Source organism: Rhamphochromis longiceps, linkage group LG22 (genome assembly GCF_057381845.1).
Source record: "Rhamphochromis longiceps isolate RC_006_pf linkage group LG22, R_longiceps_female_GT1.1, whole genome shotgun sequence".
Classification (NCBI taxonomy): domain Eukaryota; kingdom Metazoa; phylum Chordata; class Actinopteri; order Cichliformes; family Cichlidae; genus Rhamphochromis; species Rhamphochromis longiceps.
Window position 1 is genome coordinate 25,703,268 of NC_140577.1, and position 13,823 is coordinate 25,717,090.

General features: G+C 42.3%; 1 protein-coding gene across 3 annotated transcripts in view; it reads left to right on the plus strand.

The window, feature by feature from the left end:
• The first annotated feature begins 6,897 nt into the window (after positions 1–6,897).
• LOC146644183 (regulating synaptic membrane exocytosis protein 2-like) overlaps positions 6,898–13,823 on the plus strand; it is a 61,012-nt gene continuing 54,086 nt past the window's right edge. For all 3 annotated transcript variants that reach the window (XM_085395631.1, XM_085395628.1, XM_085395630.1), the window contains exons 1-4: positions 6,898–7,559; positions 12,639–12,671; positions 12,809–12,910; positions 13,168–13,378. In XM_085395631.1, coding sequence (XP_085251757.1) covers positions 7,405–7,559; positions 12,639–12,671; positions 12,809–12,910; positions 13,168–13,378 — 501 coding nt within the window. In that variant the 5' untranslated portion in view covers positions 6,898–7,404. The remainder of the gene's footprint in view (positions 7,560–12,638; positions 12,672–12,808; positions 12,911–13,167; positions 13,379–13,823) is intronic.

The following is a 13,823-nucleotide window of genomic DNA, read 5'->3' on the forward strand; positions in this document are numbered from 1 at the left end:
CACATCCGGCGGTTAACTATGTCAGCCCCCCTCTATTCTGTCCACAGAACCGAACTCTGGAGGACTTTCTGGCTCTGCGGTTCAATCTGCTAACGGAGGGTGGGTCAAGTCCTCTGAAGTGTCAGTTACTACTTCCGGGACACTTTTAAAAATAAAGCTACAATGACGCGAAATAAAAGTATGTTTCCGGCGTGATTACAACAACTGGTACATCATACTGCAAAAATTGGTCAAATGCAGTATCACTGATACCAAGTACAATGCTAATACTTTTTACTTATGAAAGTAAAGGGTTATTATATCCAGATATTTTCATACTCACATGTTTGATGTTTTTTTTCTTGGTTGCATAAAATATCTTTTGTTCCTTGCTTGCTTTTGTTCGGTTTATTTTATATTTCCATTCTATTCCTCTACTTTGGTTTCTGTGTTTCTTTAACTCCTCTGTTTCCTCACAGACTGTCATGTCTCTCTCTATATTTTGTCTTCTGTCTATGTCAACTTTGTGTATCTTAGTCCTGGTTTCTATGTTTGTTACCTTGTGTGTTATATTAAGTTTTGCGTTCCCTTACTTGTTACTCTTGATTTGTCCGTGCTGTCTCCACCCCTAATTAGCCTCTTGTGTATAGAGATTGAAAATGTGACGTCATTTCCGGGGTAAAACCGCAAAGGATTGTAGGTACAAGTGGCAAGCGGTACTAGCGCACGCAGGCTTTCACATGAAAACAGTCACACAGCGATAAAAAGAAACACAAAGAATGGCAAGAAGCTGTAGTATTATTAACTGCAATAGCCAGTCGCATGACAGCCATGGGAAGCCAACGGGTAAAGAGATCAGTCTTTATCGAATTCCGTCGTGGAAGAGAAATTGTTCAAGCCATGTTTCCGAAGTAACAAAGAGCCGACGGATGGCCTGGATTGCAGCCATTCAAAGACCAAATATAACGTTCCAGAGCACTCCAGCTCACATGTTAGTCTGCTCCAAGCATTTTCACAAAGGTAAGTCTTCTGTTATAGTTATTACGTAATTAATCATAACATCATTGTTGATGTAGGTTACAAATAAGTCTTATATTGATTTGAATTAAATTTGTTGCGCTATGCTGCTTTGTTCACTGTGGCTTTGCGGGCTAATATTTGTTGTGTTTTGTAGGAAAACCAGAATACAAAATGCTGGAATGCGTTCCAGACTGGACACTCTCTATCATCCTGGGTCATACAGAGTTTAAAGCTGCTACCACAGCGAGATTTGATCAGTTAAGAGAGAGAGAGCAATATCAAAACAGCCACGAAAAGTCTCTCCCTGGCACTGTGTCACTGCTCAGTGCCAAGCGAGGATCTGTTATGACTCGGCCTCTCCAGCCAGCAGCTCCGACTTCCTTCTGGAGCGTCATCCGCATATCGTGGGTTTCTGTCACGGCGATAGCCAGCTGCCGTGCTCGAGTGGTAGACTGGGTTCTCCTGGCATATTGCCTGCGTTCGCCAGCTTACACGCCAGTCTGACCTCGCTGCGGCGAGTGACAATTCTCCAGCCTAGTGTAGCCTATTCTGTCTGGCGTGTTGCCCGCAGTGCGCTGTTACATACCTGTTACAATACCTGATGGGCTGGGCTTTTGTCAAAATGTGTGTAACTGTTAATATAGGCCGTTATTAAATTGATTGCTAATGCAACCATATGGTACATTGACCTCTGAGGAAATTTTAGATGGCACTCATCATCAGAAAGGTTGCCGACCCCTGATTTAGAGCAGGCAATAACACAGTTGTCAAGGGGCCTGGGAACCAGTACATGGGAGTGGACCCAAATGCAGACACAATCGAGACAGCAATTTTAACAAAGCTTTACTGAGTACACAGGGATTCAAAATCATGGAATGTGGGAACATAGCGAAAGTCTCTGCTGGAAAAGCACTGAAACAGAGGGAGAGAGAGAGATTGGATACAAAGCGAGGAAAGAGCTGTACTGGGCAAACCCCAAAAAGTTAATTCTGTTCATCTGGACATAGCGTTTTAAGTGGGAGAAACGTTTAGTCACTCATCCAAGTGACTTCTTCCATCTCAGCCGAGTGGAAGTTTCCTCAACCTTATAAACAGTACATTTGCACAATGACTGAAATTCACCACCACTGGTGAACAATGGGCTGTGAGGTCAGTTCATTAATATGCAAATGGTTATGACTATTTATCTTCAACCACTGATTAAAGACCGCCGATCAGTGACCATTGATTAATGGCCATAAGTACCATTCACAGAGAGTTGGGGAGTGGCTGCAATCACAGCACTGCAAGATGGAGAATGATGTACTCTTGGGCCCTGTAGCGTAACTCTTCGGTCCTTCTTTGCTTATTCTGCAGAACGTAAAGTTTCTGACTCGAGCCTTTCTTGGATAGCTTCTATGCTTTATGCCTAACCCGTCTCCCACTGAAAACTCTACGTCCAGATGAACAGAATGAACACTTTGGTAATTATTTAGCTGTAACATGATAGGACAAAAAAAGCAGCTATGAATGGTCTAAAAACAAATGCCGATTGCAAGAGCTGGTAAATGACTAGAGCCAAATTGGAACCAAATTGGATGAGACTGACTTCCTCAGCCTGAACAAAAGTAAAGCAGAAATTATTTTATTTGATAACCCATCCTGTGAGACTGATAAAACATCACCATTGGTCTTTTAGTTTCTTACTGTCATTTGGTTGCAAAGAACCTTGGTGTGACTTTTGACACTGTTTTATCACATTAGCTCTGTTGTTAAGACCAGTTTCTTTCAACTGAGGCTTCTCAGTTAATAGTTTAATATGTGCATTGAAGGACATGTCCTGGTCAAAAATGGCTCCAAGATTCCTCACAGTGTTACTGGAGACCAAGGTAATACCATCCATTGTAAGCATCTGGTTAGATACAGGATTTCTAAGATTTTTTGATGAAATACAATAACCTCAATTTTATCTGAATTTACAAGCAGAAAACTAGAGGTCATACTGGTCTTTATGGCTTTTAGACATTCCTGCAGTTTAACGAACTGGTGTGTGTTATCTGGATTTATGGATAGATAAAGTTGGATATAATCTCCATACGAGTGAAACTGTATGGTATGCGATCTAATGATACTGCCTAAGGGAAGCATGAATAACGTAAACAGAATTGGTCCAAGTGGAACTCCATAATTATCCTTAGTGTGTAAAAAGGACTCAGCATTTACATTTAGATAAGATAACATAAGAATCTATATCGCAATATAATGCATTTTCGGTAAATTCAGTGAATAGTTTATATAATCACCACATCAAAAGTACTATTTCTCATATACATTTAAATGAAATGATCAGTAATGAAATAAATATGGGCCTTACCTGGCATTATCCTATAGCAACACACACTAGATGACTCCATGCGGTCACACAGGTGCTTTCCTCAGGCCTTAAGCTAACATTACTGCTCCTGTATGGTTGTTAGGAAACCAGCCTGTCTGCAAACGACAACTGCAGATGTCCAGTCTGTGAAGAGCACAGTTAAGCTCATAAAGGTATATGTTGTTCAGCTCCTCCACATATCTGTTGTTGTTTGGTGGGTGGTGACTATACCATGGAAAGTATTGCAAATCATCATCTAAAGCAGGGGTGGCCAACTCCAGGCCTTGAGAGCTGGTGTCCTGCAGGTTTTTAGATGTGTAAATGGCTAAATTACCTCCTCAACATTTCTTGAAGTTCTCCAGAGGCCTGGTAATGAACTAATTATTTGATTCAGGTGTGTTGACCCAGGGTGACATCTAAAACCTGAAGGGCACTGGCTCTCGAGGCCTGGAGTTTGCCACCCCGGATCTAAAGCAATGGAAAAATATTGCAGTAAACGGTAATTTTTGCAACAGCACAAAATACATGAGTATAATCGTCTATCATCTAATATATTTTCGTCATTTGCACAGCCCTGATTCAACCACAATCTGTCAATCTGAAGACCCTTCACACACTGGAGTGCCAGTTCACTTGCCCGTTCTGTGAGAAAGGGTTCTTGCACATGACTCGGCAAATGGCCATCCACATGGTGAAAAGCAGTTGCAGGGCATGCAACAAATAGTTCACTTGACTGTCAGGCTTAAAGCAGCAAAAGTGCTGCGGTGAGCAGCTGGAGCTGGACAATGGTCGAACAGACTGTGCAGACCAAGAACCCAGAGAAAAAAAACATTTTCCTGCCATGAGTGTGAGAACAGCCTGAAATATCACATGAGGAATCAGACTGGAGAGAAGCAAATCAAACTCCATTTGTGAGAAAGGTTTCACAGTGAATGCAGTACTGAACAAACATCTGACTACTCAATCATTTGTTAAACCCTTCAGTTACCACTTTTGCAGTGAGGAAGATATCTGGAAAGACATATTACTCAGCACACAGATTATTTCTTAATCTGCAGAAAACTCTTCATACAGTCTCAAACATAAAGTGACATATCCAGTGGCTGAAGCTGAGCTGCAGGAAGGAAGGTTCACACAAGACTGACTTCATACATGAGTCTATAGAATAAACCACAGACAAAAAAGAGATACAGGAACATATGGAAGGCAAGAAGGACGTGCGGAATAAACTGAGACCAAGAACAGACACAACTGGCCAGTAAGCAGACTGAACATTCTTATGTGGTTTGTAGTGACACATTTGGTTCATTTGCAGTTCACTTGGATTTTTATCTGTGTGAAAACAAACCTAACCATGGGTAAAAGCTACAAGTTTACAAACTTGTAGGTCTGAAAACACCCTTAGATTCCAAACAGGAAACAGAGTTCCTCAGTCTCGGTTTCCCTCTGAGATTATCTGATTCTGAACGTTTTTATTTCTTTGTGGGGGAAAAGTAAAAGTTGACCTGGCTTTTAGACCACACTGAGGAAGTGAATATGCTGCTGAGCCTCTTTCAGCGGAGTGTTTGGAGTTTGGAGTGTTCAGATAAATGTTCAAAATTCCAGGGTAATTCTGAATAGTCATTCATCTCTAAAATTCTTTAGAAAGCTTTTTCACTTGATCCAGAGTGCACCAGATGTAGTGAGATATTCATTCCCAGCTTATTTGTGAAAACATGAAGCTGACTTAGCAAATGGAATGATCAAAAATGCAGCTGTCCATCAGATGGCGCTCTGTTACAGATTCAGAATACCTTAATAATCCCTAAGGAAATTACATAAATTATGTTTATCTCAGATTATAATTACTGATCAGTTCCTGATTAATTTATATTCAAACAGCTGTTAGTGTTTGAATAAGAATAAAATGTGTATGTTTTTCTGTCATATACTCATAGACTTAGGGTGTGATTTGTAAAAACAGGGAGCACTGGGATTGGTTTAGTGGACTTTCAGTGGGAGTAGTGTTTCATCGCTCTAGGTGATGTCTTCAGTCTCTAAACCACAGTGCTCCCTTGTACTCTGTACCTGTCACAGCATATTGCTGTTGATAAACCTAGCACAAAAAGTAAGGACATTTGTCTTTGGCTGATTACTTCTTTGTTGTAACAATGCTTCTTGGCAACACATTTTATATTGTTGGAACACAACAATAAACAAGAGTAAATCAGCTGTTTGACTCTAGCAAAGAAGTTTTTCATGGGCTCAGGCCACATACTCAACTCTGCAAAGCAACCCACAAATGCATTTTCCTTAAAAAAGTGGCACCATTTAAGGGGAAATAAACAGGCTTTCCAACAATATAGGATTTATTGCGTTTCACAGAAGCATTGTTACGATAAAGTAATAAACAAACAAACAAAATTACCTTGCTTTTGGTGTTAACTTTAAAATAATTAAGAACAAATTAGGATTATTATAACTTTAATCATAAACAGCTTTGGCATGGACACTGTAACATATTTTCTTTAAATAATATGCACAGTACTCTTCACATTTTCTTCTTTAGGCACATAAAACCCAGTCAATCATAATGCCAGCGTTGGCATACAGAAAATATTTATGCCAACATTTGAACACAAAAAGAACACAACACAGTTTGGAAAGTACGGGCAGGGCGGCGCCCATCGGCAGCAGACTTTCCAGGTTGGCAGTTCATTATGCTGCCGGGTCGTTATCGCATATTTATTAACTTGTGAATAATGACTGACTGTCAGATTAGGGTTGACCTGTCTAAACAGCTGTACCTTCACGCAATGCCAATGAACAGTGAATTTCCTTAGACTCTTTTCACTGCAAATTCCTGCATGATGCCTCTTTTTAAAATTTAATTACCGTAATTTTCACGCAGAAACAGCAGCACCTATAGCTTAATAGATATCACTTAGCTTAAAAATCACAAGTTAATGTCTTAGATAATATAATATATACTTTGACATAACTTGTGTTACATAGCACTACAGTCTTTTCGATTCGATTACACTGTATTATCGTTTATAATTATGTCTGTTAGAATTCACAGACGGCCTGTATTTCATGAATTCTACACTTTCTACTTTAAATTTAAAGTGGTGTATTTTTTAATTTGTTTTAATGCGCTCTTACTGTAGCGTAGAGCTGCCACCCAGGCAAAAGAAAAATAGAGCTATATCACGTTATAACCTGAAAAGTTTGTTTTTCTAACGTTATACTTTTCATGTTTGTTCAATATACTATCAGTACAATATACTTTTCACGTTTGAACAACACAATATCACTTTATTAAAGTATACATAATTATCACGTTTTAGCAAAAACATTTTAGGTTCTTACATTATCAATATTATAACGTACTAACGCTTTCTTTTGTCTGAGTGGCAGCTCTACGCTGTACCATTATTCTTTCACATTATTAAATATGTTTGTTATCGATCCATCAGTTGACTGGGTGACTGACTGATGACGCTGTTTGTAGCTTCCTCTGCAGCTCTATCTTTAGCTCCTCCCCCCCGCCCGACCAGCTGATCTTTGTTGTAGTACGTCACGTCGTGCCCCCCTCCCTCCCCGTCATGTGAAGATTTATTTATTTTCTCCTCCTCGCCCCTGCGCCTGTTATCGCCGAGAAGCACCGTACAACCACAGCGGGACACCGCGACCACAGAAGGCCAAGTATTAGGGCCGCAGGGCCGGGAGGAGCGGGACGGAACCGCCGCTGACCCCGGAGGCGACATGACTGCGGAGTAGCGAGCAAAAGGACGCCGCTGCGCCTGCTGGTGAGCCGGAGGAGGAGGAGGATGGTGGTGAATGGTGGATGGTCTGATGGAGGTGCAGCTGCAGGTGGAGCGGCTCCTCGAGCCTTCGCCGCGGCAGCAGAGCCGCTGAACGCACCTGGAGCTGGACAAAATAATGTGAACACTCTGCAACTCCCTGGCCTTCGTCGTTAACATCATCATTTATGATTATGATGACGGGATCCAGTCACGTGGCTCTGGCCTGACCGACGCTACCTTCTCTTCCAGCGGCCCACAGACACAATGTCCGGGCCGGCTGGACCGGCACTGGCTGCGGAGCCTGGGCTTGGGCCGGAGCTGCCGGACCTGAGCCACCTGACGGAGGAGGAGCGCAGCATCATCCTGTCGGTGATGGAGAGGCAGAAGGAGGAGGAGACGAAGGAAAAGAGCATGCTCAAGTAAGATTATTGATTATGGAATCAGCTGGTGTTCAGAGAAAATAAAAGCATCAGTGAGCATTTTAATTAAAAAACCTCAGCAGCTGCAGCAGGAAGGTTTAAGAAGTTGACCTCTCCAGATCGTCAGTGGCAGAAGCAGACTGCAGGTGTTCAGGCAGCAACGGAAGAAAAAAAGTGAAGATAAAATAAAGTAAAGATTTAAAAGCTGCTCATAAATTTGGCGTTTACTTAAAAACAAAACCGATTAAACTAATCAGAAATGGTTATACCCACACAGCACGCTGGTCTGGCCTGGATCACCGTCAGCCAGCAGTGGCTGACGTCTGGCATGCTGAGTGGTATGTCATCCAGATATGGGCCAGGCCTGGCATAGTTGTCACTGTTTAAGTGATGGCATGCCGTATCTGGCTCGATTGTGGTTTGGTTTATGTGGCCCAGGCTCATAGAAAACGGGTCTGGCCCAGATCTATCATCAAGCTGGCACTTCTGACTGACTGGTGTCATGGCAGGGTGTATTCCAACCAGATGTGGGCCAAGTCTGGCATTGATAGCACTATTCATGTTCCTAATTTCCTATTTTAGTTTGAAGACCCAAATCCCATGTTGCAAACATTTCAAATGCAGGTTTGACAGGTTTGTGAGTGTACACTTTATCCAAAACCTAGTGAAGGTTTACTCATGTTTACCACTGGGTGGCTGTAGCTCAGGAGGTAGAGCAGGTTACCTACTGATCGGAAGGTTAGTGGTTCAATCTCCCTAGCTTCTCCTATCTGCATGTCAAGAGTGTGAATGTGTATTAATGTAGTTAGGACGTACTCAGTTGATAGAAAGGATGTGATTGAGTGAATGTGGCATGTTGTGTTCAGTACCTTCCGTAATCCGGCAGAGTAGAAAAGCACTTTATAAGAATCGTTCTTCATGTTACTTTGCAGTATTATGTTCCGGCACGTTGTTATTACATGGCTTGATTAAGGTACACATTAGGCTTACATCTAGTGCCAGAGCTGAAACTGTTCTGGGTCAGTACAGGACCACCAGTTTGTCTGCAACTGGCCTTGTGCGGGCCATCATTCTTTGCGGTATGTGGGCCATGTGTAAGCACATTGTGCGGGCCAGATCCGGGCCATACCAATTTTGCTATGTGGGTATTAGAATAACTGCTTAATGCAATCATTAATCTAATTCACTCCCCTATAAAATTTTGCTGTATGTCAGGTTAGGCTGATTGATGAACTGTTTCACTGATCACTTTTAATTGGGTTGATATTGAGCTCACAGAGAAGAAGCTGTTTCTAAGTTTCATTTGAGGGACCTGTACTGATTGGCAGAGAACAACAGATCCTTCAGGTGAGAACAAGGATGTGATTGGGAGGGCAGAGAGTGGCCAGCTATCTTCTGAGCTGTGCTCATTGATCTGCTGAAGCTGTGATATAAATATGCCAGAAGATGCTACTGCTAATCTTTTAGCGTGCTGGCATAAAGATTAGCAGTAGCATCTTTTGACCCAGGTTGTTTTTCCTGAGCATTGTCAGGAAGTGACATAATTGCTCTGCCTCTTTGGTGTTTTCTGAGATGTTTTAGAATGAAATTAAACTTCTTTACACCAAAATAAAGGGGAACCATGTGAAGGTCACTGGGAAATATTTTTAGTGATCAAACTGGTCTGAATGTGGTGCACAGACTGAAGTGAGTTAGAACTTTCTGCTGAAAGCAGTCAGTATTTAAGGAATGAATACTCCCCCCTTCACAGAGCAACACAGTCCACTGAAATGTCTTCATTTTTGACATAATAATAAAATCAAATAGGCTGGTGATCTGCATATTAAACAGAGGTTCATTGGTTCATTCAGCAGATCAGTTTCACCAGTAACTGGAAAATGTTTTTGTAATGATCAATCAGCCTTTTATTGTGTTATTTATTATAGACTGGTTCTCATAGTGGTGAAGAGAGAGCTGAGCATAAAAGCAAATCTCTCAATTTACCGGTCGATCTACGTCCCTACCCTCACCTATGGTCACGAGCTGTAGGTAGTGACCGAAAGAATGAGATCGCGGATACAAGCGGCGGAAATGAGCTTCCTCCGAAGGGTGGCTGGACTCTCACTTAGAGATAGGGTGAGAAGTTCAGCCATCCGGGAGGGGCTCAGAGTAGAGCCGCTGCTCCTCCACATCGAAAGGAGCCAGTTGAGGTGATTCAGGCATCTGACAAGGATGCCTCCTGGGCGCCTCCTGGAGGAGGTGTTCCGGCAGACCCAGCATCCATTTACCATAAATGAATCCTTGAAGAGTTGTTTGTAATTTTTGTGTCTCCTCACACATCAGAGTGTTGTCCTGATCTACATACAGTAAATGTTTATACATTCACTCGAGAAGGTCACCAGATAAATGTGAAAGCTCATCAGATAATAGATGAATAATTTTAAGTCACATTTTTATGTCATGTTGAAATTTTTTGGAATCTTTGCTCAAATCCTTCATGACGTGTTTTTAATGTAAAATCTTCCAAATGAACTGCGGCCATCTCAGTGTGGTTCATCCTGTTCGAGGAGGTTTTGATGAGACAGCGGTGGCAGACTGAGCTAATTGAGACAGGCTTGGTATGAGTACAGATCCTACAGAATGAGGACTGGCGTGTTCAGTTTGATTGTGCAGGGTGCAGATGGAGCTGGTTTTCACTGTTTCTCTGTACAGTGCTGTGCTGCAGTAGAATAAGTAGTGTCTGTCAGAATTTTTCCCAGAATGCTTTGCTGTATTTCTGGTGGATATTGTAGGTTTTACAGGCTTGCTGGTTCTTAACAGTCTGTCTCTCGAGTTTACTGTAACTGCAGACTAAATCCAGTTATCCCATTAGTGTGGGTGTTGCTTGGTGGATGAGGGGGTTTGTGGTTTAACAGGGATCAGAGCATCTGGTGGTTTTGGGCCGTCTGAGGACTGTAGCTATCTGTGAGGTGCTGTAACCACGTGTGGCCTCCAGATGTCACTGCAGAGTCACTGAGGTCAAAGGGTTTCAAAGCAGTCTTTGTGAACACATCTGACACAGTTTTATGTTAGTCTGTTTAAAATGTTTAGTTTGTGTGGGCCCTTTCATCAGTGAAGTCAAACCAAGCATCTTACTGTCCTCACTGTGTGTTGGATGTTTTTTTTCTTTTGTTGTTTTAAGCCCCTACATTGCCTGTCACTTACTGCCTATCCCAAGCATGATTAGCTTTGAAAGTTTTGTTTGTTTGTTTTGCTTTTTTGTTTGTGGTTTGTTTGGTGTGTGTCACAAGTATGAGCCAATCAGCAATGACTTCTATGTAAACATTGCTGTGTTAAAGAGATGGCACACACTGTAGACCAGCTGCCAACCTTTCAGGGCAGGACAGGGCAGACATCGCAACACTTTCATGATTTTATTGCCAGCATGTGATTAGACCATAAATCACAGACCTCCCGACTCTCAGCTTGCGGACTCTTATGGAGCTGCTGTGACATCATGTCAGGCCTTGGCCAAGCCTGCATCATGACTGTTGACCGTGTGCATTTACTTATTTTATTGTTTCATTCATATTTTGTTCATTTTGCTTTTATGTTTGATTTTCAGTTAAGAACTGGTGAAGTGACAGGAAGACTAATAAAATCATTTCAATGAATCCTTTGTTTGTTTGCTCGGTTTGTTTACCTTTATGGTTGGCCAAACCAACAAACAAACAGTTTCAGCTGTGTGTGCTACTGGATGAGTTGTTGCATTCTGACGCATCCTGGTGGTGGCAGAAGAGAACTGAATTAATCCCGTTTCAGCAGCTCGATGTCTCATTCTGTTTCTGCTTATTTGAAGTAGAGCCCTGTGTGGGACTGTTTTTTTTGTTTTGTTTTGTTTTTTAAAATCCCTCTTCCTCTGAATTTCTGACCATTACCACCCACTCCGTCCGTCTGTGTCCAATCCTGCCCGCACCCACAGACTTATTGATATTTATCTTTCACATGATGTCAGAGCTACTAGGACTCACCCTCCTTGAGGGCAAAACAGTACTTCAGTCCTTTGCCCTCCAGCCATCCATCAAACGTCCGCACATTTAACTTAAACAAAATGCCATTTAGTTTCTGTGCTATCAGATGCACTAATCAGCATTTATTTACAGCTGCCAGAAGGATGTAGAGTATGGCATGTGAGTACATCTGCTAGCTGTGCCTTACAGGCCAAATCCCACCAATACCTGCTTCTCCACAGCAACATGATAATAATGTGACAAATTAATACTACCAGAACTTTTCTGACACTACACTGTAAATGTACGAGTCAACAAAATATAAGATTTACATGTGGTAGTTCGTTTAAGCGAACTATGTAGCACTTACCTTTGCTTTAACAACAAACAGTTTCTTTCTCTTCACCTCCTACACACTGCATTATTTACCTAGATCAGAAGTACCTGTAGCTTTTGAAAGCTTTCGTCCTGGCAGCAGCAGAAGGTGAGGGATTCTCTACAAGATGCATGTAGATGTTATCGAACTGGAGCCTTTATGAGAGGCATCGCCACTTTCAGGGATTTAAATAAAGCGTCTCTCCATGTCTTCATTTTTCTTCAATCAATTGATTATCCAGTTAATCTTGGGTTGAGACAGGTGAAAAAAACAACACTTTTGTCCTGCAGTACTATCAACTGTAATGTCTTGCCCACTGGGGTAGTGAGTTGGTCACGTGAACCACATTATAAACGCGCTATGATTAATGCATGTGTATGTGGCACTTTATGTCCAGCGCTTTACTTTCTTTATTTTATAACTTTTCCAAATATCCATCTTTCCACTCTTTTCTTTAGTTTTAGACTCTCCAATCTGAATTTTGTTACCAACAGCAGTTGCACTCTTCGTCCTGCTAACAATTTTGAGACCAACTGTTGCCCACGGCAACCTTAAAACCCCCCACTCCTGCGAGATTTGCGTTGGGTGGGATCCCAGTCCCAATGCAGGGCTCTAATTTAAAGCTTCAGTTTCAGTTTGTTTCTGTTATGATTTTGTTTTTATATTATTTCATGATTAATTATATCACTGACATCATCATCATCATCATCATCGCCATCATGTCTATGTCTGCAGGGAGCAGGAGGAAGTGAAACCTCCCTCGTCCTCGTAAGTACCTCATCTCCCAGAGTGCACTCCCTTAGCCACGCCTCTTTTCCTCAATAAGCTATTTCTTGTGTCCCACGCTGCCCCTCCCACCCACTGATGTGCTTCCTGTCAGCTGACTGTGTGTATTACCTGGACAGGTGGAATCCATTCTCAGGGTTCAGTCAGTTGGTCAGTAACGTTGCCACCAACGTGTCCGAAGTTCTGCAGGTTAAAAGTCCAACAGACAACGAGCTGCAGATGTGAGTAAACCCAGAGGCTTACCTGAGCACAGGTGTTTGTGTCTCACCTGAGCCTCAGTTCAGGTAGACACCTGATGCTGTGTTTATTCATCATGTCGCAGTCTGACACTGAAGGTCCAAATCCAATCGTACATGCCTGGCTTCGCCTCTTTAATGAACCAAACAAGGACCAGCTCACTGGTCCTTTAGACTTCAGTACAAGTTTAGCATATGTCACCCTCTGACCTCTCCTCTCTCTAAAAACCTCCTCCTCACAGGAAGTTACATCAGCAGTTTGAGATGTATAAAGACCACATGAAGAAGCTGGGTGAGGAGTCTCCAGAGGCTCAGACAGCGCGGGCAGAGTCTCCAACCTGCGGGATCTGTCGCAAGACCAAGTTTGCCGATGGCTGTGGCCGAGCATGCTGCTACTGCCAGAGTCGTTTCTGCGGCCGCTGTGGGGGGCGTGTCTCCTTGAGAGCCAATAAGGTTGGTCTATGAGTGCATTTTTGCTGTGGACATTGCTGAATATCTGGGGTCATTTTCAGTTTAATTATTTTTTTCAGTGACAGTTTAACAACTCTAGATCGTCTGAAATGAAACGATTAAATGTCAGACTGTTGGCTTTGATTTGATTGACACAGGCTGGATACTGTGCATAAAAGCAACAGCAATTCATAAGTGGTAAATGAAATGTTTATACAGCCATGGTCTGGATGCGTTTGGTATTGTCCCTCAGGTAGCTCTGCTTTGATACGGTAAAATGGAAATGTTACTTAAGATCAGACTCACAAAGTTTCAGCACCACTGTCACTGCTTTGAGTCATCTGCCCACTTATGTATAAATCAAGATTGCTACCATCAACTATCACAACTGTGCCCTGTACTACAAAATGCCCTGTACTCACCCTAACACTGGAGATCAGGATAAGTG